Source organism: Struthio camelus, chromosome 5 (genome assembly GCF_040807025.1).
Source record: "Struthio camelus isolate bStrCam1 chromosome 5, bStrCam1.hap1, whole genome shotgun sequence".
NCBI classification, from domain to species: Eukaryota; Metazoa; Chordata; class Aves; order Struthioniformes; family Struthionidae; genus Struthio; species Struthio camelus.
In genome coordinates this window covers 46,936,547-46,953,344 of record NC_090946.1, presented here as the reverse complement: position 1 = coordinate 46,953,344, position 16,798 = coordinate 46,936,547, and the positions used below count along the sequence as shown (strand labels likewise).

The 16,798-nt window shown below is 36.5% G+C and overlaps 1 protein-coding gene across 28 annotated transcripts in view; it reads left to right on the top strand.

Annotated features, from left to right (window-relative positions):
- Positions 1–16,798, top strand: part of GPHN (gephyrin) — a 325,345-nt gene that overhangs the window by 171,995 nt on the left and 136,552 nt on the right. For 13 of the 28 annotated variants that reach the window (XM_068946265.1, XM_068946261.1, XM_068946245.1 and 10 more), the window contains exon 5: positions 11,162–11,200. The exons of the other annotated variants lie outside the window; for them this stretch is intronic. In XM_068946265.1, coding sequence (XP_068802366.1) covers positions 11,162–11,200 — 39 coding nt within the window. The remainder of the gene's footprint in view (positions 1–11,161; positions 11,201–16,798) is intronic. 28 annotated transcript variants of the gene reach the window in all.

The following is a 16,798-nucleotide window of genomic DNA, read 5'->3' as shown; positions in this document are numbered from 1 at the left end:
ACTTTATTTGATTATAACAGAATTATATGTTTCACCTGCCCAGTTTTTCCAATGCTTAAAAAGAATTTATAAATTTATGTAGGACATTATTTATGTGACTCATTTAACTTACAAAATAGTTAGTTTTCCAGAAAATCTGTTCTGTCCTCAAAAATCTGTTCTGTCCTCCTTAAATCACAATGAAGAGGCTGAATTCCAGGTGTTATTACAAAGTATCAGTGATCTTTAACTGTTAAGGTTTGTTCATTGCCTTTGTAATAAAGTTTATTAAAGTATTAATTCAAAAAAATGTCTAAAGGGAAGAAAATCAGTGTGCCAGCATGTGTTACAAGTAATATATCTGAAGAAACATAACCTTTGGCCCCATATTGTATTTCTTCTAAGTAAATGACAAAGAAAAATTTATTGTGTCAACATGAAATACTGCGATAGCAAGCCTTCAGGAAAACATGAATTGTTGTTGGAAGTGGTTTTAGTATCTTATGTGGATGGAATTCTTCCATCATGCTCTCCTGCCATTACTGAATTGGTATGGAAATGATGTGATCATGACATTGTGCTTTTGAGATGCCATCTGTAAGATATGATTTTAAAACCAGTAATAATTGAATATGCTACTGGAAGACACTTGAGCATTTTCCTGAGAGCAGGGATACTAGTCCCTCAAGTCAGATTTCAACTTGAATGATTCAGTCATGCTTTTCCTTCATCTTCCTGTACTTTCAATTAGAAAATATATTTTTCCACTTTCTTCCTGGAGCTGTCCTGTGCACTGATACATAATTGCTATTGCACTGTACAAAGTAAACTTGGTTCCTAAGAATATTTACAGCTCAAAGAATTGTTTAAGGTTCACTCAGTTTTGTAATTGTTGATTAAATTCAAATTAAGTGCTTAGCATAATGTAGCAATTAAAAATAACTATATGAAACTTCAGAAATTTATAATTAAGTTTCAAAAAGAAGGTACTCTATTTCCCTACTCTGTTTGCATTTTGAACAGCGTATCTGAATCATATCAGATTTTTGCAGTTATTTCAATGGTATGTGTATACTAACTTTTTTCCTTATAATAGGATAGGTGACTTGAGGGGTATTCACACATTCACATCAAATTTTGCTTATCTAACTCAGTTCTCTAAATTTAGAATCTAGGCCTAGTCAGTGGACAGGAAGAAGCTTTAAAATTAGGTATTCTGATTCTGCCCTTAAAATTAGGTATTTTGAAGGGCAGGTGTTAACTTTTTCAATTGAATTAGACAGTGTAAATATCCTTCACCCTTGTCTATATGACTAGAAATGCTAGAATACACGTGGATAGATCAAAAAAAAATCAGCTAATTGATGGCTGAATTTGAAGGAAACTGTGTTGTAGATGTTATTGGTGAATGTTGCAATTGCTCATCTATATTATGGCAGTTCATGGTAGTTCTCATTTAGACTAAAACCAAATGTAGGCCTAATGTTGTAAATATAGTGACATTGTTTTCAACATTTTTATTTTGCATACAATTTGGGGGGATACTGTTTAGATCCATACTGGAAATCCTGGTACAGTCTGGTTGTTGAGATATAAAGTGTTTATTGCTAGACAGAGATCAGGGCTTTACATATGACCCAACTTAAGTTATTTGTGGAACTTTTACTTTGTGTTTCCAGGTGCAAACATTTTCCCCTTTCCCCCATTTCCCTTTTCCCATACAATAGTTATTTGGTAGGCAATTGCAGTTTTACAGAATGTTAATGATATTATACATTAATTTTTTGGAAAATATTTAAATACTGTGCTAACTTTTGAATAGTTCATTAGATATCCTTCTGATATAGAAATATTTTTTCCTCTATCACTGTCAGTGAAGGAAAAAAGGAACAATCTTGTGTGGACAAGCGCTCTGCGTAGTCTTCTATCTCCTGTCTTGTCTATCTTTGCATTTGTTCTTTTGAAAGACTGTACATCCAAAAAATTTGCTGGCCTTCCTCTTCTCAGAATCTTCTGGCTCTTTCGTATCCTTCATCTGTACTGTAGCTTGAAAGTCTTGCTAGTCTCCATACAAAACTAATTTTATGTGCTTAGAAAAATAACAGTAAGGATCAACTTATTGTGCCTGAACACACACTAGAAGTCCTTGGGCTGTAAATGTAGCTATGTATATTCACTATCAGTTCAGCCACACTGCAAATAATAGGCAGCCCTGACATTTTAAGACAGGACTTTAGAAGAAGCATAGAAGAGGTCTCTCCCATCACGCAAAACCAGACAGATGCTCTCTTACCGTCTTTTTCCATTTTTCCATTGCTCTGGAAAAATGAAGAATGCTCTTTTTAGTTCTTGCTGATTATGTTCTTCAATATTTGTAGACTATTTTGAAATATATTAGGATATATATGAGCTTTAATTTAATTTGACAATGTGTGTGTAGCAGTTCATTCTTTCATTAAAAATTAAGCTCTCAAGTCCACGAAAAAGTAGCTGTTCTCTGCACTCCCTCCAGTTTGTCAGCATTTCTATGAAAAAGAAAATGTTCAAAATTAACAAAATATTCTAAAAGTAGCCACACAAAAGCTGTGCCTAGAGAGAAGACAGTCTCTATTCTCCTATGATATAAATTTTTTGCATATTCAACTCAAATTGCACGAGCATTTTCCTAATCAGTATCATTTGCATATTTGCTACGACCTGTCTCTTCCCAGTTCCCTGTGGTATCTTTCAATATTGCTGTTTCCCAAGTTTCTCCTTAGAATCTAGTGTGCATATTTCTTCAGATATTTTAGGTACTGGTTTCTGAATTCCAGAATTCTAAATTGCATTTTGTTTTACTGACTGTTTTAAATGTCTGCATCCTTCGACCCCAGGTAGTGCTTACAAGCCTTCATAGTGTGTAAACTTCCTGTGTTCTCTCTGTTTGCTTCTCCTTCAGCTTTATCAATGAAATAAGATGTTTGGGCAAGCATTCATCACAAGTATGTCACATTATAACTGTACTCTGACACCAACACAGGTGTTCCCCTCAGAGGAACCCAAACTCCCTGCGGCATTTCAAATAACAGCTTCCATTTAATAGGCCAAAACTTAAACTAAAAAGAATATGTAGCTCTTTTCATCCTCCCTCCTTCAAATAACACGTTTCCAGACTGGCAGGATCTCTAGTAGTGTTCCTTCTGGATATGGAAGTATTTCTGCTCCTCTTCAGGAGTTTTTACCTCTTCTTAATGCCATATCTAATACATCTTAGCGCTGTAACTGGTTCATGACAAACTCATTTTGTTTCTGCAAACTATTTGTCACTTTAAGATGGCTACATAGCAAGGAGGAATCAAGTCTTCATCTCATATGGGACATTAGTCCTTTTATTTTAGAAATACTATAAAATCACAAAACCTCTAGTTACCCAAGTTGTTCTTTCAGTATTTCACCCTCAGTATTCAATGCATGCTCTAATTTATTAACTGTTTTCAGGACTTTTTCTGTAGTCTGTTTTAAGACTTCAGTTTCCCACAGCCCTTAATGGAGAACTCACTTCCTTTTCAGTTTGATTTCTTTGTATCGTTAGTGCATAATGAAGTACGCTGTGTATGCATTATGTCTGATCCTAAAACTTCTCACCGGACCTTTCAAAAACTATTATTTACAAATTTCTGGGTAAATAATGTTTCCAAGCCAGCTTGCTCCTAAAGGGTCTAAGTTACGAAAATAATCGGTGCCTGTAGGGAGTAAATATGCTTAAATAGAGGTTAGAATACTCTGTGACAGACTCTTTCTAAATTCTGTGTTACTCTGTTAGACATTTAACATTTATCTGTAAAGTATCATTCCCTTTTTCTTAGTTCTCCTTATAGTTTTTAGTACATACGATTAGTTCTTTATCCAATCTGTGTTATTTTTTTAAAAAAAATTGATTAAGAGTTTGAAACAGTGAACTGAGTATTATAAATATCCAAATATATTTGTGTGCTGTATTCATTTAGTCCAGAATTCTGTAATTAGATTTTAAATCTCAGATTTGGAAGATGTTATTACAGTAGAACTGGCATCTTTAAGTGCAGAATGCTTTTCACTAAATAGCTGTTACCAGCTTCTTTAAGAAGTAGAAGTATACTGATTATTTGCAGTACACGGTATATTGTCACATTAGAGAAGCAGCTTTGTCTTGGGAAATTGCAGCCTGATATAGCTGAGTTATGAAGTGCTACAAAGCACACTTTTTCTTCTCTTGTTTGAATTTCTCAGGAAAAGTTGATAGCATGCCAGAAACACTGAACAGTGTGGTTATGCTATCATCACGTACAGTCACTGCATGGAAATACCTGGTTGCTGCCAGGACTGCTTTAGTGAGAAATGTGAGAGGGAAAGAAGCCAGAAGCCATTTCAGCTCCATTTGCTAGAATATCAGAGGTTACACAGAAAAATAAAAGAAGGGGAAAAAAAAAACAGAGGAAGAAAGAAATACATGCAGAAGGAACATTCCTAAAGAACTCTGATTTTGAGAAACAGTCTTTTTGATTGAAAGAGAGCTTTATAAATTCTTGATATTTGGTACATAGACAGCAGTTTTGAACTGGCATCCTTGTCTGTATATCTGACAGAGCTGCTGGATTGAAAGTGTGTGAGTATGTGTCTCAATTTGTTGCTTTCTAGACTTCCAGACATAGAGAAATATGAAGATGGTGAATAATTAAGAAAATAGGAATACAGAATGTACTTTTGTCTCTATATATGGGATTAATGTGTCTAAGATCAGAAAGATGCCTATTTTTCTGAATTTTTCTGACAATCACTTTTTTGAAAGTTTCAGTTGCCACAGGTGATCTGGAGAAAGATCTGAAAGTAATTGACGGCTAGAAAAGATGCTTTCTTTGAGAGTTAAGCAACTCAGTCTGTTTTGTTTATCATAAAGAATATTGGCAATTAACTTGGTTTGAAGTGCTTTACAGTATTTTCACAGGAAAATAGTGATATCAGGTACCAAAGGCCCTCAGTCTACTCAAGAGAGATTTAACAGCAACTGGTGAGAGAAAGCTGAAGCCAGAAAAGTCTAATAAGAAAATAGGCATAACGAAAGATTTTTATTTGTTTGGTTTGGAATTTTTTTTAACAATGAGGGATTAACCATTGGAACAAATCCCTAAATAAAAGGAGCGGTATTTTCTGTGTTTTAATCCTGGAAAATCAAGACTGGTTATATTTGTGGAAGATATGACTTATAAAGCAGAATTTATCTTGGACTCCTTACAGAAGCTGTGGATGATGTTTAGTGAGTCATCCTGTGCAAAAGGCCAAACTAGATTCTAGCCTTATGTTCTGTATCTGTAAAATAGAGTTTGAAAGATAATTTGAATCCAATGGATCCTGAAATTACTGGGTAAGCAATTGTTACTTGAGTCTAAAGGATTATCTGAATTGCTTCTCTCTCCCTTTTTTGAAAATGAAAAAATCTCATAATATTGGTAGAGTGTGCTGAGACAACCATCTTTTAAATTCTTTTATTAACGTAGGCTGATCATCATATCCTAAAGATAATACTAATAGAAATCCCATGAAGTAATCTGATTGGTTTCTGCCCATTGGAGGATCAGCTTTTATTTGATGTGTTTCAGCTTTTCTTAATACTCTCAAATAGCAAACTTAAAATTTCATTTTCTGTCTCCAGTATGTATGAAATATTTGCACGTTCTCTTGAAAAAATACAACAGTAGTAAAACAGTAGTAGTAAGGGATTTGAACGTTTAGTATAGAATGAGAAATAAAGCTACAATAACAAGCCAGGAAATCTCACTCTTTTATGTTAAACCCTCTAGTCTTCAAAAAGGGCAAGAAGGAGGAGCCAGGGAACTACAGGCCTGTCAGCCTCACCTCCATCCCTGCAAAGGTGATGGAACAGCTCATCCTGGAGGCCATCTCTAAGCATGTGGAGGACAAGAAGGTGATCAGGAGTCAGTATGGATTCACAAAGGGGAAATCATGCTTAACCAACCTGATAGCCTTCTACAGTGGGACAACTGGCTGGATAGATGAGGGCAGAGCAGTGGCTGTTGTCCACCTTGACTTCAGCAAGGCTTTTGACACTGTCTCCCATCACATCCTCATAGGCAAGCTCAGGAAGCGCGGGCTGGATGAGTGGACGGTGAGGTGGATTGAGAACCGGCCGGATGGCAGGGGTTGTGGTCAGTGGCGCAAAGTCTAGTTGGAGGCCTGTAGCTAGCGGTGTCCCCCAGGGGTCAATACTGGGTCCAGTATCGTTTAACTTATTCATCAGTGACCTGGATGAAGGGACAGAGCGCACCCTCAGCAAGTTTGCTGATGATAGAAAACTAGGAGGAGTGGCTGACACACCAGAAGACTGTGCTGCCATTCAGAGGGACCTGGACAAGCTGGAGAGCTGGGCAGAGAGGAACCTCCTGAAGTTCAACAAAGGCAAGTGCAGGGTCCTGCACCTAGGGAGGAAGAACCCCCTGCCCCCGACAGGCTGGGGGTTGACCTGCTGGAAAGCAGCTCTGCCGAGAAGGACCTGGGAGTGCTGGTGGACAACAAGTTGAGCATGAGCCAGCAATGTGCCCTTGTGGCCAAGAAGGCCAATGGTATCCTCGGGTGCATGAGGAATAGTGTTGCAGCAGGTTGAGGGAGGTGATCCTGCCCCTCTACTCAGCCCTGGTGAGGCCTCACCTGGAGTTGTGTGTCCAGTTCTGGGCTCCCTAGTACAAGAGAGATGTGGTGCTACTGGAGCGAGTGCAGCGGAGGGCTACTAAGATGATTAGGGGACTGGAGCATCTCTCCTATGAAGAAAGGCTGAGAGATTTGGGACTGTGCAGCCTGGAGAAGAGAAGACTGAGGGGGGATCTGATCCATGTGTATAAGTATCTGAAGGGACGGTATCAAGAGGATGAGGTCAGACTCTTCTCCGTGGTGCCCAGCGACAGGACAAGAGGCAGCGGGCACAAACTGGAACACAGGCAGTTCCATCTGAACCTGAGGAAAAACTTCTTTCCTGTGAGGGTGACGGAGCACTGGAAGAGGTTGCCCAGAGAGGTAGTGGAGTCTCCTTCCCTGGCGAAATTCAAAACCCGCCTGGACACAATCCTGAGAAATATGCTCTAGAGGACCCTGCTAGAGCAGGGGATTTGAACTAGATGATCTCTAGTCCTTTCCAACCTCAACCATTCTGTGATTCTGTAAAATTTTGCAATTAAATTTTTCATTCCAAGATAATTTCAAAATGGAAGTGGGAAAAAGACTCTGCATATCCTGTGAGTAGACAAATGGTTCATTTCCTGGTGATCTCAAATGCCTCAAAATACACCGAAAACAACAATACTTGTCATAGAGGTAAAGAGAAGGTTCTGCTCCTATCAGCATTACTGATGTCTTCAACTGTGTCTTCACTTTAGCGGCCACAGCTCATACAGACATTTCTCTTTCAGTTTTAATTAGCTGTCTTGGATCTTGTTAGCAGTGTAGCTGCAACAGTGGATAGATCTTGTGATCCTTTTTTCCATTTCTTTAAATTCAGTTATTCTAGATAACTCTTATAATTGGTTATTCAGGTGCTAATGACTTCCTAGGTTATAGTAGTATATAAAAAAGTAAATGTTAGCATCAAAGACCTGTTTGAAAATTATCTCAACATCATGAAACTCAGTGCAGGCTAACCATCTGAAGTTAACATCTGGCTATTTGGGTGGGCTTCCCAAATTTGCACCCTTACAGCTAATGCTGCTAACACTGGCTTAAAGGTATGTCTGTAAAAAGAATGAAATTGTGGTGGAGGACTAGCCTTTGGATTGATTGCCATTAAAATCTTATCACAGTATGATATGTCAAATACTTTAGAGATTATAAGGATCACCATTAGTATTAGAACACAGCACTGAAAGTTCTGTAACCCTTCTATACAAAAATAAATGCCCCTTTGATTCCCATGTATATGGTTGGAGAGTTTCCAATGTATTGCCCATCATCCATCAAACAGCCACTAAATAATGCTGTCTTTCACTCCTTACAGGTCTGTTTGAGATCTGAAGTAGGGATTTAGCATTGAAAAACTGCATCTGCTCAGCAGCATCCTGAAGTGATGATTGGTATTCTGTCATGAGGGCAAACTTACTGTTCTCATAGAGCCATACAGTATCCATTTTCAGATCTTTTCAATAATCTTAGGAAAATTAGTTGACAATAAATTGCAGAGTTGGGTCCTGTTGTTCTGTTTAGTACAAACTTCCTCTTTCAAAGACTTTATCTATTCTTATTTAACTTTTACAAATAGATATATATTAAAGCAAAATGCATATTCTCCCATTATAAAAGTTAATGATTACTACTATTAATCTGCAAATTAGTCTTCCAAAAAATGTCAGGAATGTCTGTATTTTATACTTAAATGAGAAGAAGCCATAAAAACTGTGCTGTTCATGCACTTGGTTTTAGATTAGATGTGTTTTCCTTTCTTTTTTAATATCTTGATTGTGACTGATGATATCTATCGCTCTTGTATTCAAATATATTCTTATCTATGGTTTACTTGCTTTTTAGTTGTTACCTTTTTTTCTGTCAAGAAAGATATGCTATGAGCCTTAATTTTAATATCCAGAATTTAAAGATATTTTGATGATATGCTTAGCATATATAGTGTAACTGGGAGAGAAAAATATGCCTGCCATAGGACATCTGTATAATCAAAATTTTCAATTTGGAACTTATGGAATTTCTTCCTTTTAAGCATTTCTAAGTATAGTTCCCATTAGCGCATCTTGTCACAACAGATAGTAGGGAACTGAACAAAATGAGACATCAGGTTAAAGCAAAATAATGTTGAAAACATTGTCAGGCCCGTAATTATGCAAACCTTGCCCTTAATACTGCATTTATTTCTTGTCATGCTCTATCACAAACAGTTTAATAGAAGCTTAATATAGAGAAAATTAACAAAAAGCATAGTCACATTTGGAAGGCTTCTGTGTGAAGGCAGCTTAAAGAAGTTATAGCTAGTGGACAAATACTAGTTTGGATTTAAGATACATCAAAAATGGAAGTTAGTCAATACTTTTGACATAGCATCAGAATAGCAAAATGTATCCTCATTAGAATAGTTTATTATTAAATCTAATGTTTATTGAGAAGTAGAGAATTTCTTATTTGCTCCTGTGCCTCTCATTTGCCTGCTGTGTAAGAGCACTTGCCTCCACTGGGTGGAGAGAAAATAGGAGAGTCTTGGAAAGCAACTGGCTTCTGCTTTTATTCTTAGGATTATGACTGTTCATTGCCTGCTTCTGCTTAATTGTTACTACATGGGACAATGAACCTTCTTTAGTGAAATGTTAATTCATTGTATGTACTGGGAAACAAAAAAACAGGACTGAGTTGTCACACTCAGACCTGAAAGTCTTGTTGATTATGGACAATAAAATAATTACTTTTTAACCTTAATTTAGACAATTCATAGTTATTTTGACTTCTTGTGACTTAATGCATATATTCCTTTTCCCAATTATTTTGTAATGAGAATACCCAAATTAATAATATGAGGTACCTAATCTACTGTTTCTTATTTACTGTAGATATTTAAACTTTCCTCACATTTAAAATTCCAATTTTTCTTCTGTAAATGAAAGTTGTCTCATGGATTGCTGACATCAGTTTGTCTTAGTTCATTTTCATTGAGCATCAAAAGATCTCCCTTTGGAGAGAAGATGCTAGCAATTTTGTTCTTGATGTGGTGCAGCTAACTCTGGCTGTTTTGTGGCTGTTGGCCACAAAATTCTATGATTTGATAAAACTGCCACTACATGTTCAAAGTACCTATTACTTTATGGTATTAGTATGTATTGTGGTTCAATCATTTTACTGTATGCTATTACTGGCTACTTTATGCCATTACTAGTTATATAATACAAATCTCTTGATCTCCTCTGTCTAAATTTCCTCTCATTCTGTTCTAAGCCCAAGCAGCAGTGTTTGATATGGAAGAAATTACTTTTCTATGATTACAATTTCTAAATTTGAGGTTATATTAGTCTCTGTTATTCCTGTGCCGTGCTTAGGTAGCAAGAAGAAGAATGGCTGATACCCAGAAAATCTGCATAAGTAATGATCCATCAGCTTAGCTTATTACTTCTATACAATTCTTTAAAAGCTTTATTACATATGGATACACAGCAAATTTTTGTGGATATTGTTTCTGTGACCATCCCAAATGTTATTTCAGCAGGGCACAGTAGAACTAGTGACTCCTTTCAGTGTCTAAGGTTCTCTACAGTTTCCAGGAGAGGAAGGAGATGGGTTCTTGTTGCATATGATTACATTATCAAAGTGAGATGTAGGTTTTCAGTGTTACTGTAAGAAGTTAATAGGCAGTTATAGGCAGATAAGTACACACAGAATGTGGACTTCTGTTCTCTTACAGTAGAAATAGTGAAGCTTGGTTGAGTTTTAGTTACAAGGAAGATACTGAATAAAATACTCATGACTGAAATGACAGATGAATGAAATTACTGGGATTTCCTCCATTCTTACATTCTAGAGTTGATTATGTGTTTCTGAAATAGAGCAGTAGCTAAGATTTCTGAAACATGGCTTAGCACACTTAAATGAACAACCATGTTAAATAACAGCTACTTTAGCTACTTAAGCTAAAAAGAACAGTAGATTCAAGGTAAAATAATGGTGTGGATAAGTTTCATATTTTTGCAACTCTTGCTATAGAAGAGTTTTACCCCACACAACTCACAAGATGAATCCTTTTAGTGTGGGGGTTTATCTAGGGCAACTTGAAACACCAGCCTGCACTAGTGATGAGTAACAGTTAATTACTTCTTCAGTTTATCTCACAAATGGCCTATATTGGCTTACGGGTACTGCTGTTCACCTTCACAAGCTATTTTGCAGTGGATATGGGAATGAGCTCACAAGAACATCCCTTTTCCCCACTTTTACACCTTGCACTAGAGGTAAGTGTGGTTTTTGGGAATAAGGGTGGGATGTCATGAGATAAAAGTGATGTGGGCTTCTTAAAATTTTCCGCAAACATCAATAAAGGCATGTATCTGGGGACGGGCAAAGATTCAGCTGAATTCTTATTTTTTGCCCAAAGAGGTTACCCAGTCCTAAATTGACATGCTTTCTTTGAACTGGGAGTCAGAAATCCCTTTTCTCTTCTGTTTTTCTGCTGCAGAAATTCCCAACATTCCCATTATGTGGGCTCCAGAGAGGGGTAAGCAACATCTTCAATCCCACCCAATCATTTCCAAACTAATTCTTTGCTAGTATTTTTTTGCTTTTTTTTAATCATCTCAGAAACAGTTTCCAAACACATTTTTCCCATTTGTTTGATTTTCTTGTGGATTCTCATATTTTTGTTTTATAGGAAGGTCCCCTGGCTTCCCCAAGTGCTAGAGTCAGACTCATCTGCTGTTTCCATTTGTGTGCTATTCTCTTGTGGATTTTCATGGTTCACTCTATTGATCTTAATGATATTACCAGAGGGTGAGCATCTAGATTCTCGGGACTGTTTCATTCTTGGTATCCTCAGTTATTGAAAAAGCACTGTCACCCTGCTGGCCTGTCAATCTGTTAACAGGCTTATGTTTTCTCCTTGCTGACAGTTGCATCTGATTATTCATGGGCATTGGTCTTCTGCTACCTTGCCTGTCTGAGGACTGCCTGGCATTCATTACTCTCTGTTCCCTCTACGTGCTGCCTGTTTGGCATTGTCCTCTTGAAATCTTGGCCCTTTGCCTGATTGTCTGGCATTCCCTCTTGACCAGCTAATTGCTTGATATTGACTACCTACTGCTCTGTCCATCTGCTGAATGGCATGTATTGCCTCCTTTTTGCCCTTTGTATCTGATTACACATGGGCACTGGCCTTCCACTGCCATGTCTCCCACTTTGAGTGCCCGACATCACCTACCCGCTAAGTGCATCTGCTTACTTCGTGGAACTGTTCTTCTGCTGCTTGGTGCACCTGCTGACTGTTTGGTACTGCTTTATCGACTTGCTGAATGTCTGGCATTTCCCTCCTGCCTTTTCACCTGCTTCTTGGTTATACTGTCCCCTTGCTGCTCTTTGAGTCTGCTTACTCACTGATATTTGCCCTTTTGCTGTCCTGTACACTTGCTGTTATGCCTGGCATTTCTATCATACTGCCCACCTGCCCAGAGATTATTTCTAAATATGCTCCAGTTTGAAAAATTAAGAAGAAACGTAAGGAATGGGGAAAAGCTATTATCTGGCTCCTTCGTGATCTGATTCAACATACCAGCACAAAAATTGATCTCAGTATCCAGCTTTTCACAGAACCACTCAATCCCTTTTTCCTCCTTACCAAAAAAGGGTCGTGAATCCTGAAAGGGTCTTTGCTTCCATTACCTCATTTGATAGGTGTATTACTGTTCAGTAATATTGTATTCAGTACTAAATTCAGTAGCAATTCACCACTAAGACACATTGCTAAAATTACCTACAATAATTCTCACAGAATCCATGGAAAGTAGGTTAAGGGCTGCATGTAGAGCTATGCCCGGTAAACACAGTGGATGAAATGAACTATAAATAAGAAATTTTACAGATTTCTTACTTAAAATACCAAGTTACAGCTAACCCAGAAAAGACATTGAATGGGTATAAGACTGCCAGACCGCAGTGTGTCCTAATTGTTGTTTCCCAGTCTATTGAGCCCTCTGTACTGCGAGAATGTTCAGCTGTCAGTTTAGAGCAGCTTTTTGACACTTTTTCACAAATTAAAAACCAAGCTTTGACTACATGTGTAATGTCCACGGTAAGGGAAAAAAATCATTGTCAGAGCTTAGAATAGAAAGGACAACTTCCTGTTTCTTTTCTTTGAATTCAAATCACTTGGCTTCCCTTTTCCTAGCTCTTCCACAGCTTCTAGCTTATTCTGAGTGTTTATAGTTTCTAATTATGCTTTTGAATCCATTACCAGCCAAGAACCAGAGTGAATATTCTGTCATGATGAACCCATTAATTCCATAATAGAGTCTTCTTACAGTTAAAATAATTGTAATATTCTTTTAACTTCAACTTGTAATCTCTCCAGATGTATTATTGCTAGTGTTGTTATCTTCAGGGACATCCTAAATATGCTAAATTATGTCTAACCACTACCTTAAAGGCAAGTCAGCATTCCTTAAGTCAGTAGCCTGTGAAAGACTAGCTATGGAATCTAAGAGAGACCCTATGAGATAGCCGCTTGCTCCTGACACCAACTTCCCACTGTATGGAATGGTTCCCAGTCTGGCAGACTATGTTCCAAATAAAAGCTAACAGGAACCTTCTTCCAGGTTGCACATGAGCCTGTAGATATCTTGGTATACTTGTATTCTGCTCTGAGGAATGAATGAACACTAACATGCACCTTTACTCCCTGGACTCTCCTGTCCTCTCTCAGCCTTTCCAACCCTACCTTGCTTCTCCAAACATATTTTTTTCACAACCTTGCAAGCTCTTAAAGATAGTAGACTGAATCTCTCACTTCCCACCAACCTCACACTATTTGAGGATTCTGGTAACAAGAACAGATCTGAGTGGCAATTCTTTTCTCTGAGACTTAACTCTCCATTTGCTTTGCCTGTTTTGCTGCTTCCATAGAGTATTGTCTGAGAACTGACATCCAATGAGGATGCTAGAGGAGGAGGAATATTTACTCTAGCATTATAGGGCTGCTGGACACATCTAGAACTCATTTCTTATCCCAACAATCAGAAAGCATTTTTTGGTGTAGCATTTTAATTTTTTTCTCTTAGAAAATGGCTTTTTTTTCAAATAATGTTCAAGTTGTATAGACATTAAGCTAAACAAAGTGTAGAAGAACATGAGAAAACAGCTGATTGAAAATAAGCCCACTATGCATTTTCTTGGTTGAAAATTATAGTTACTGGAAAATTGATGCAGTGCTATCCAGGCAGCTTTAGTGTAAGATATCTGGGTAAATCAGTTTTGTATCTGGAGTGGCCAAGTTATGGTACAAATATTTCAATCAGTAGAAAAAGTCTGTTTTAAGTTGAAAGAATATGCAATAGATTTTATTTATAAATGAGTCACAGTTGGTTAAAGAAGCAATGAAAAAGTTGCACACAAAGCCCTGGAAAGAACATCATATCTATCACATTTTGAAACAAAGTAATTCAACATTATTTTGTCATTTTGGTTTTTGTTAAGGTATTTTTTAGTCTATCTTGTGCACTTTTCAACAAAAAGAGGTTTAATATTGATTTCTGGAACACTTATGAAGAGTTACAAGCCTTTCCAGCATGTAAAGTTTCCCTTTCTAGGATCACTAAATTTCCTATTATCAGCCTAATTGTATCTCAGTTTTATTTCCTCTTCCTGGGCTCTTTTCCTTCCTTATTATCTCTGATAGTTGAAAACTTTTTACATTTCTAGTATTAGTCATCTGAACTAAATCCTCCAAACTATTTGTCGGGACAGTGTTTTTCATATATCCTCTTCTCACTTCAATGCAGAATTTAAATTTCATTAAAAATTTTCCAGTTCCTTCAGTCGCTTTCATTATTCTCTGTTTTTTCTAGTAAAAGTATCCCTTGTGATAATATTCAGCATAATAGTGTCTGAGCAGCTAATTTCTTCTGTTGTTTCTGAAAAAAATAAATTCCTGACTAATACACATCTTTTGCTCACAGAAAGATAAGATTTAAACATGATCATTTTGTTACCCCTTGATTTCCAGAAAGTGTTCCACCATCCAGAATTGTTCCCCACAGTACATTTTTCTGTTGTTTCGTCCAGCCAGGTTTTAGAATTTCAATTTGGTGGAGTTTCTTTCACTTCACTTGGGAGATTGATAAGGCCAAATGGATTTCATGGTTGGGAAATTTTATCTGAGACTACCCCTGAATTTTTACTTAATTTAATCTTTTACTACTTTCATATTACATTATAGCAACACTAAATAATCTTTTGCACTCTTGCTGTTTGCTTTCATAAAATATTTGTAGACTGTAATTAGCCTTTTTCTTTAATTTTTTTTCATATGAACCCAAAATTATAAAATAAGCTTTCATTGGAACTGTATTGCTGTATTGCTTAATGCCATTCGATATGTGCGTCTTCTGGGAGATGACCAGTTATTTCTTTCAGAAAAAATACTATTTATTTATCCAGTGGTATGCAGAACTGACAGCCTAAAAACTAATGTCTCTCTAAAATTCTTCTACGCTTCATGCAAGTTTTACTAATTTCTACTGTTGTTCAGCATTGGTGTTTCCTGGAATGAGAAAGACAAAGACATGCAGTTCCTTTGAATTCCTTTGTCTCCTAGTAATGGTGTTTCCTGCATCATCTTAATGAAAAGCAGATATTAAATCACTTTCATTCTCTGCAGGAAAGAGGTAGTCTGTAACAGTAGTTTTCTTTTGACTTTTTAGGCATAAGAAAGATAGATTTACTAACCTGACTGGAACTTCGGGGCATTTTTTTTTCAATTAATAGCTCGCCATGTTTTTAAGACAGCCTATTATTTTCCCCAGAAATATTTTATATCTGTCTTTGTTTCATTTTCTACTTTTTTTTTTTTAAAGGATTTTATTTAGCTCTGTTTAATCAGACACAACAATATTGGGCAACTAAACTTAGGTGCTTAAGATATCTCTGTTATTCTAAATTACTGTGTCTTTCATCCATATACATTATATGGAAATACTGCAGTTTAACTTTTTTCTTAAGTTAGTCTGTCTGTTTAGACTTAGGATTTTCATAGGTGCTTCTCTAAATGTGAACCACATTGCTGTAATAGTAAGCTGCTTAGCATTTGTTGCAGGAATCCAGATTTATCTATATTTTAAACATACGGAGGAAGTTTCACACTTAATGAACTGTATTAAAAAAAAAATTGCTGCAAAATTTATGGTCTACCATTTCAAGCACTGCAAGCACTGCAGAAGTTAGGTCCAGATTGTCTCAGAAAGTGTGCTGGCGAAGGAGGGGTGATGTGCTTATATATGTAGTAACTATATTGCTGTAACTATCTTAGTGAAAAGTTGCCTACATTAAAAGAACAGGTTTCAAAGGTTTCAAAGTTAAGAACTGAGCAGTTAGGAGGTAAAAGGAGAGAATTTGTCTGTACAAAACAAAGTTGCATTAATATGAAAGTGTATGAAAGACTGTTACAGCTAGTAATGTTATTAAATGATTGAACTGGTTTTGCCTAGTATATGAAAGATACTGTAGCATATTCTAAACTGGAAAGAACTGGTGTTTTGGATATAGAAATTCATGTAGAAAAGGTCTTATGAACAGTGAAATTAGGGGGAAACATTTTACACTAGGTTTGTTATATTATTAAATATTGTTAAATGTTGTGTTTATTAACTATTATTAAACATTGTAAAATATTAGTTAGTAAAAAATCAAATTTCAGAGAAAAAGGTAAGCATGTTATAATGAATATTCTTCATTCAGGATAGATTAGGAATTCTACTGACTTGGATTTCAGTGCTCTGTACTGGAGCAATTTCAGCACAGTGCCTTCCTGGTTTTTTTTGAATAAGATTGCTTTAGTGGTAGGAGATGTACCATCACGGTGTGTTTTCGAGAGCTATTCTATGAGAGTTGAATTATATCTCTAGATTTTACTGTTTGCAATATTACAGTCAAAAGGGCTAATGTTAAAGATAATGGGCTGAAAGTGTTCTTAAAATAACTGTATGGATTCCACTGCAGTAAGACCATAATGAATTTGTCCTAAGAGTATCAAATTCCATCTTCTTTCCTTTAAGAAATCTCTTCACCAATTATTTCCATGAGAATCTAGGAGAAAAAAAAAGGTGATTTG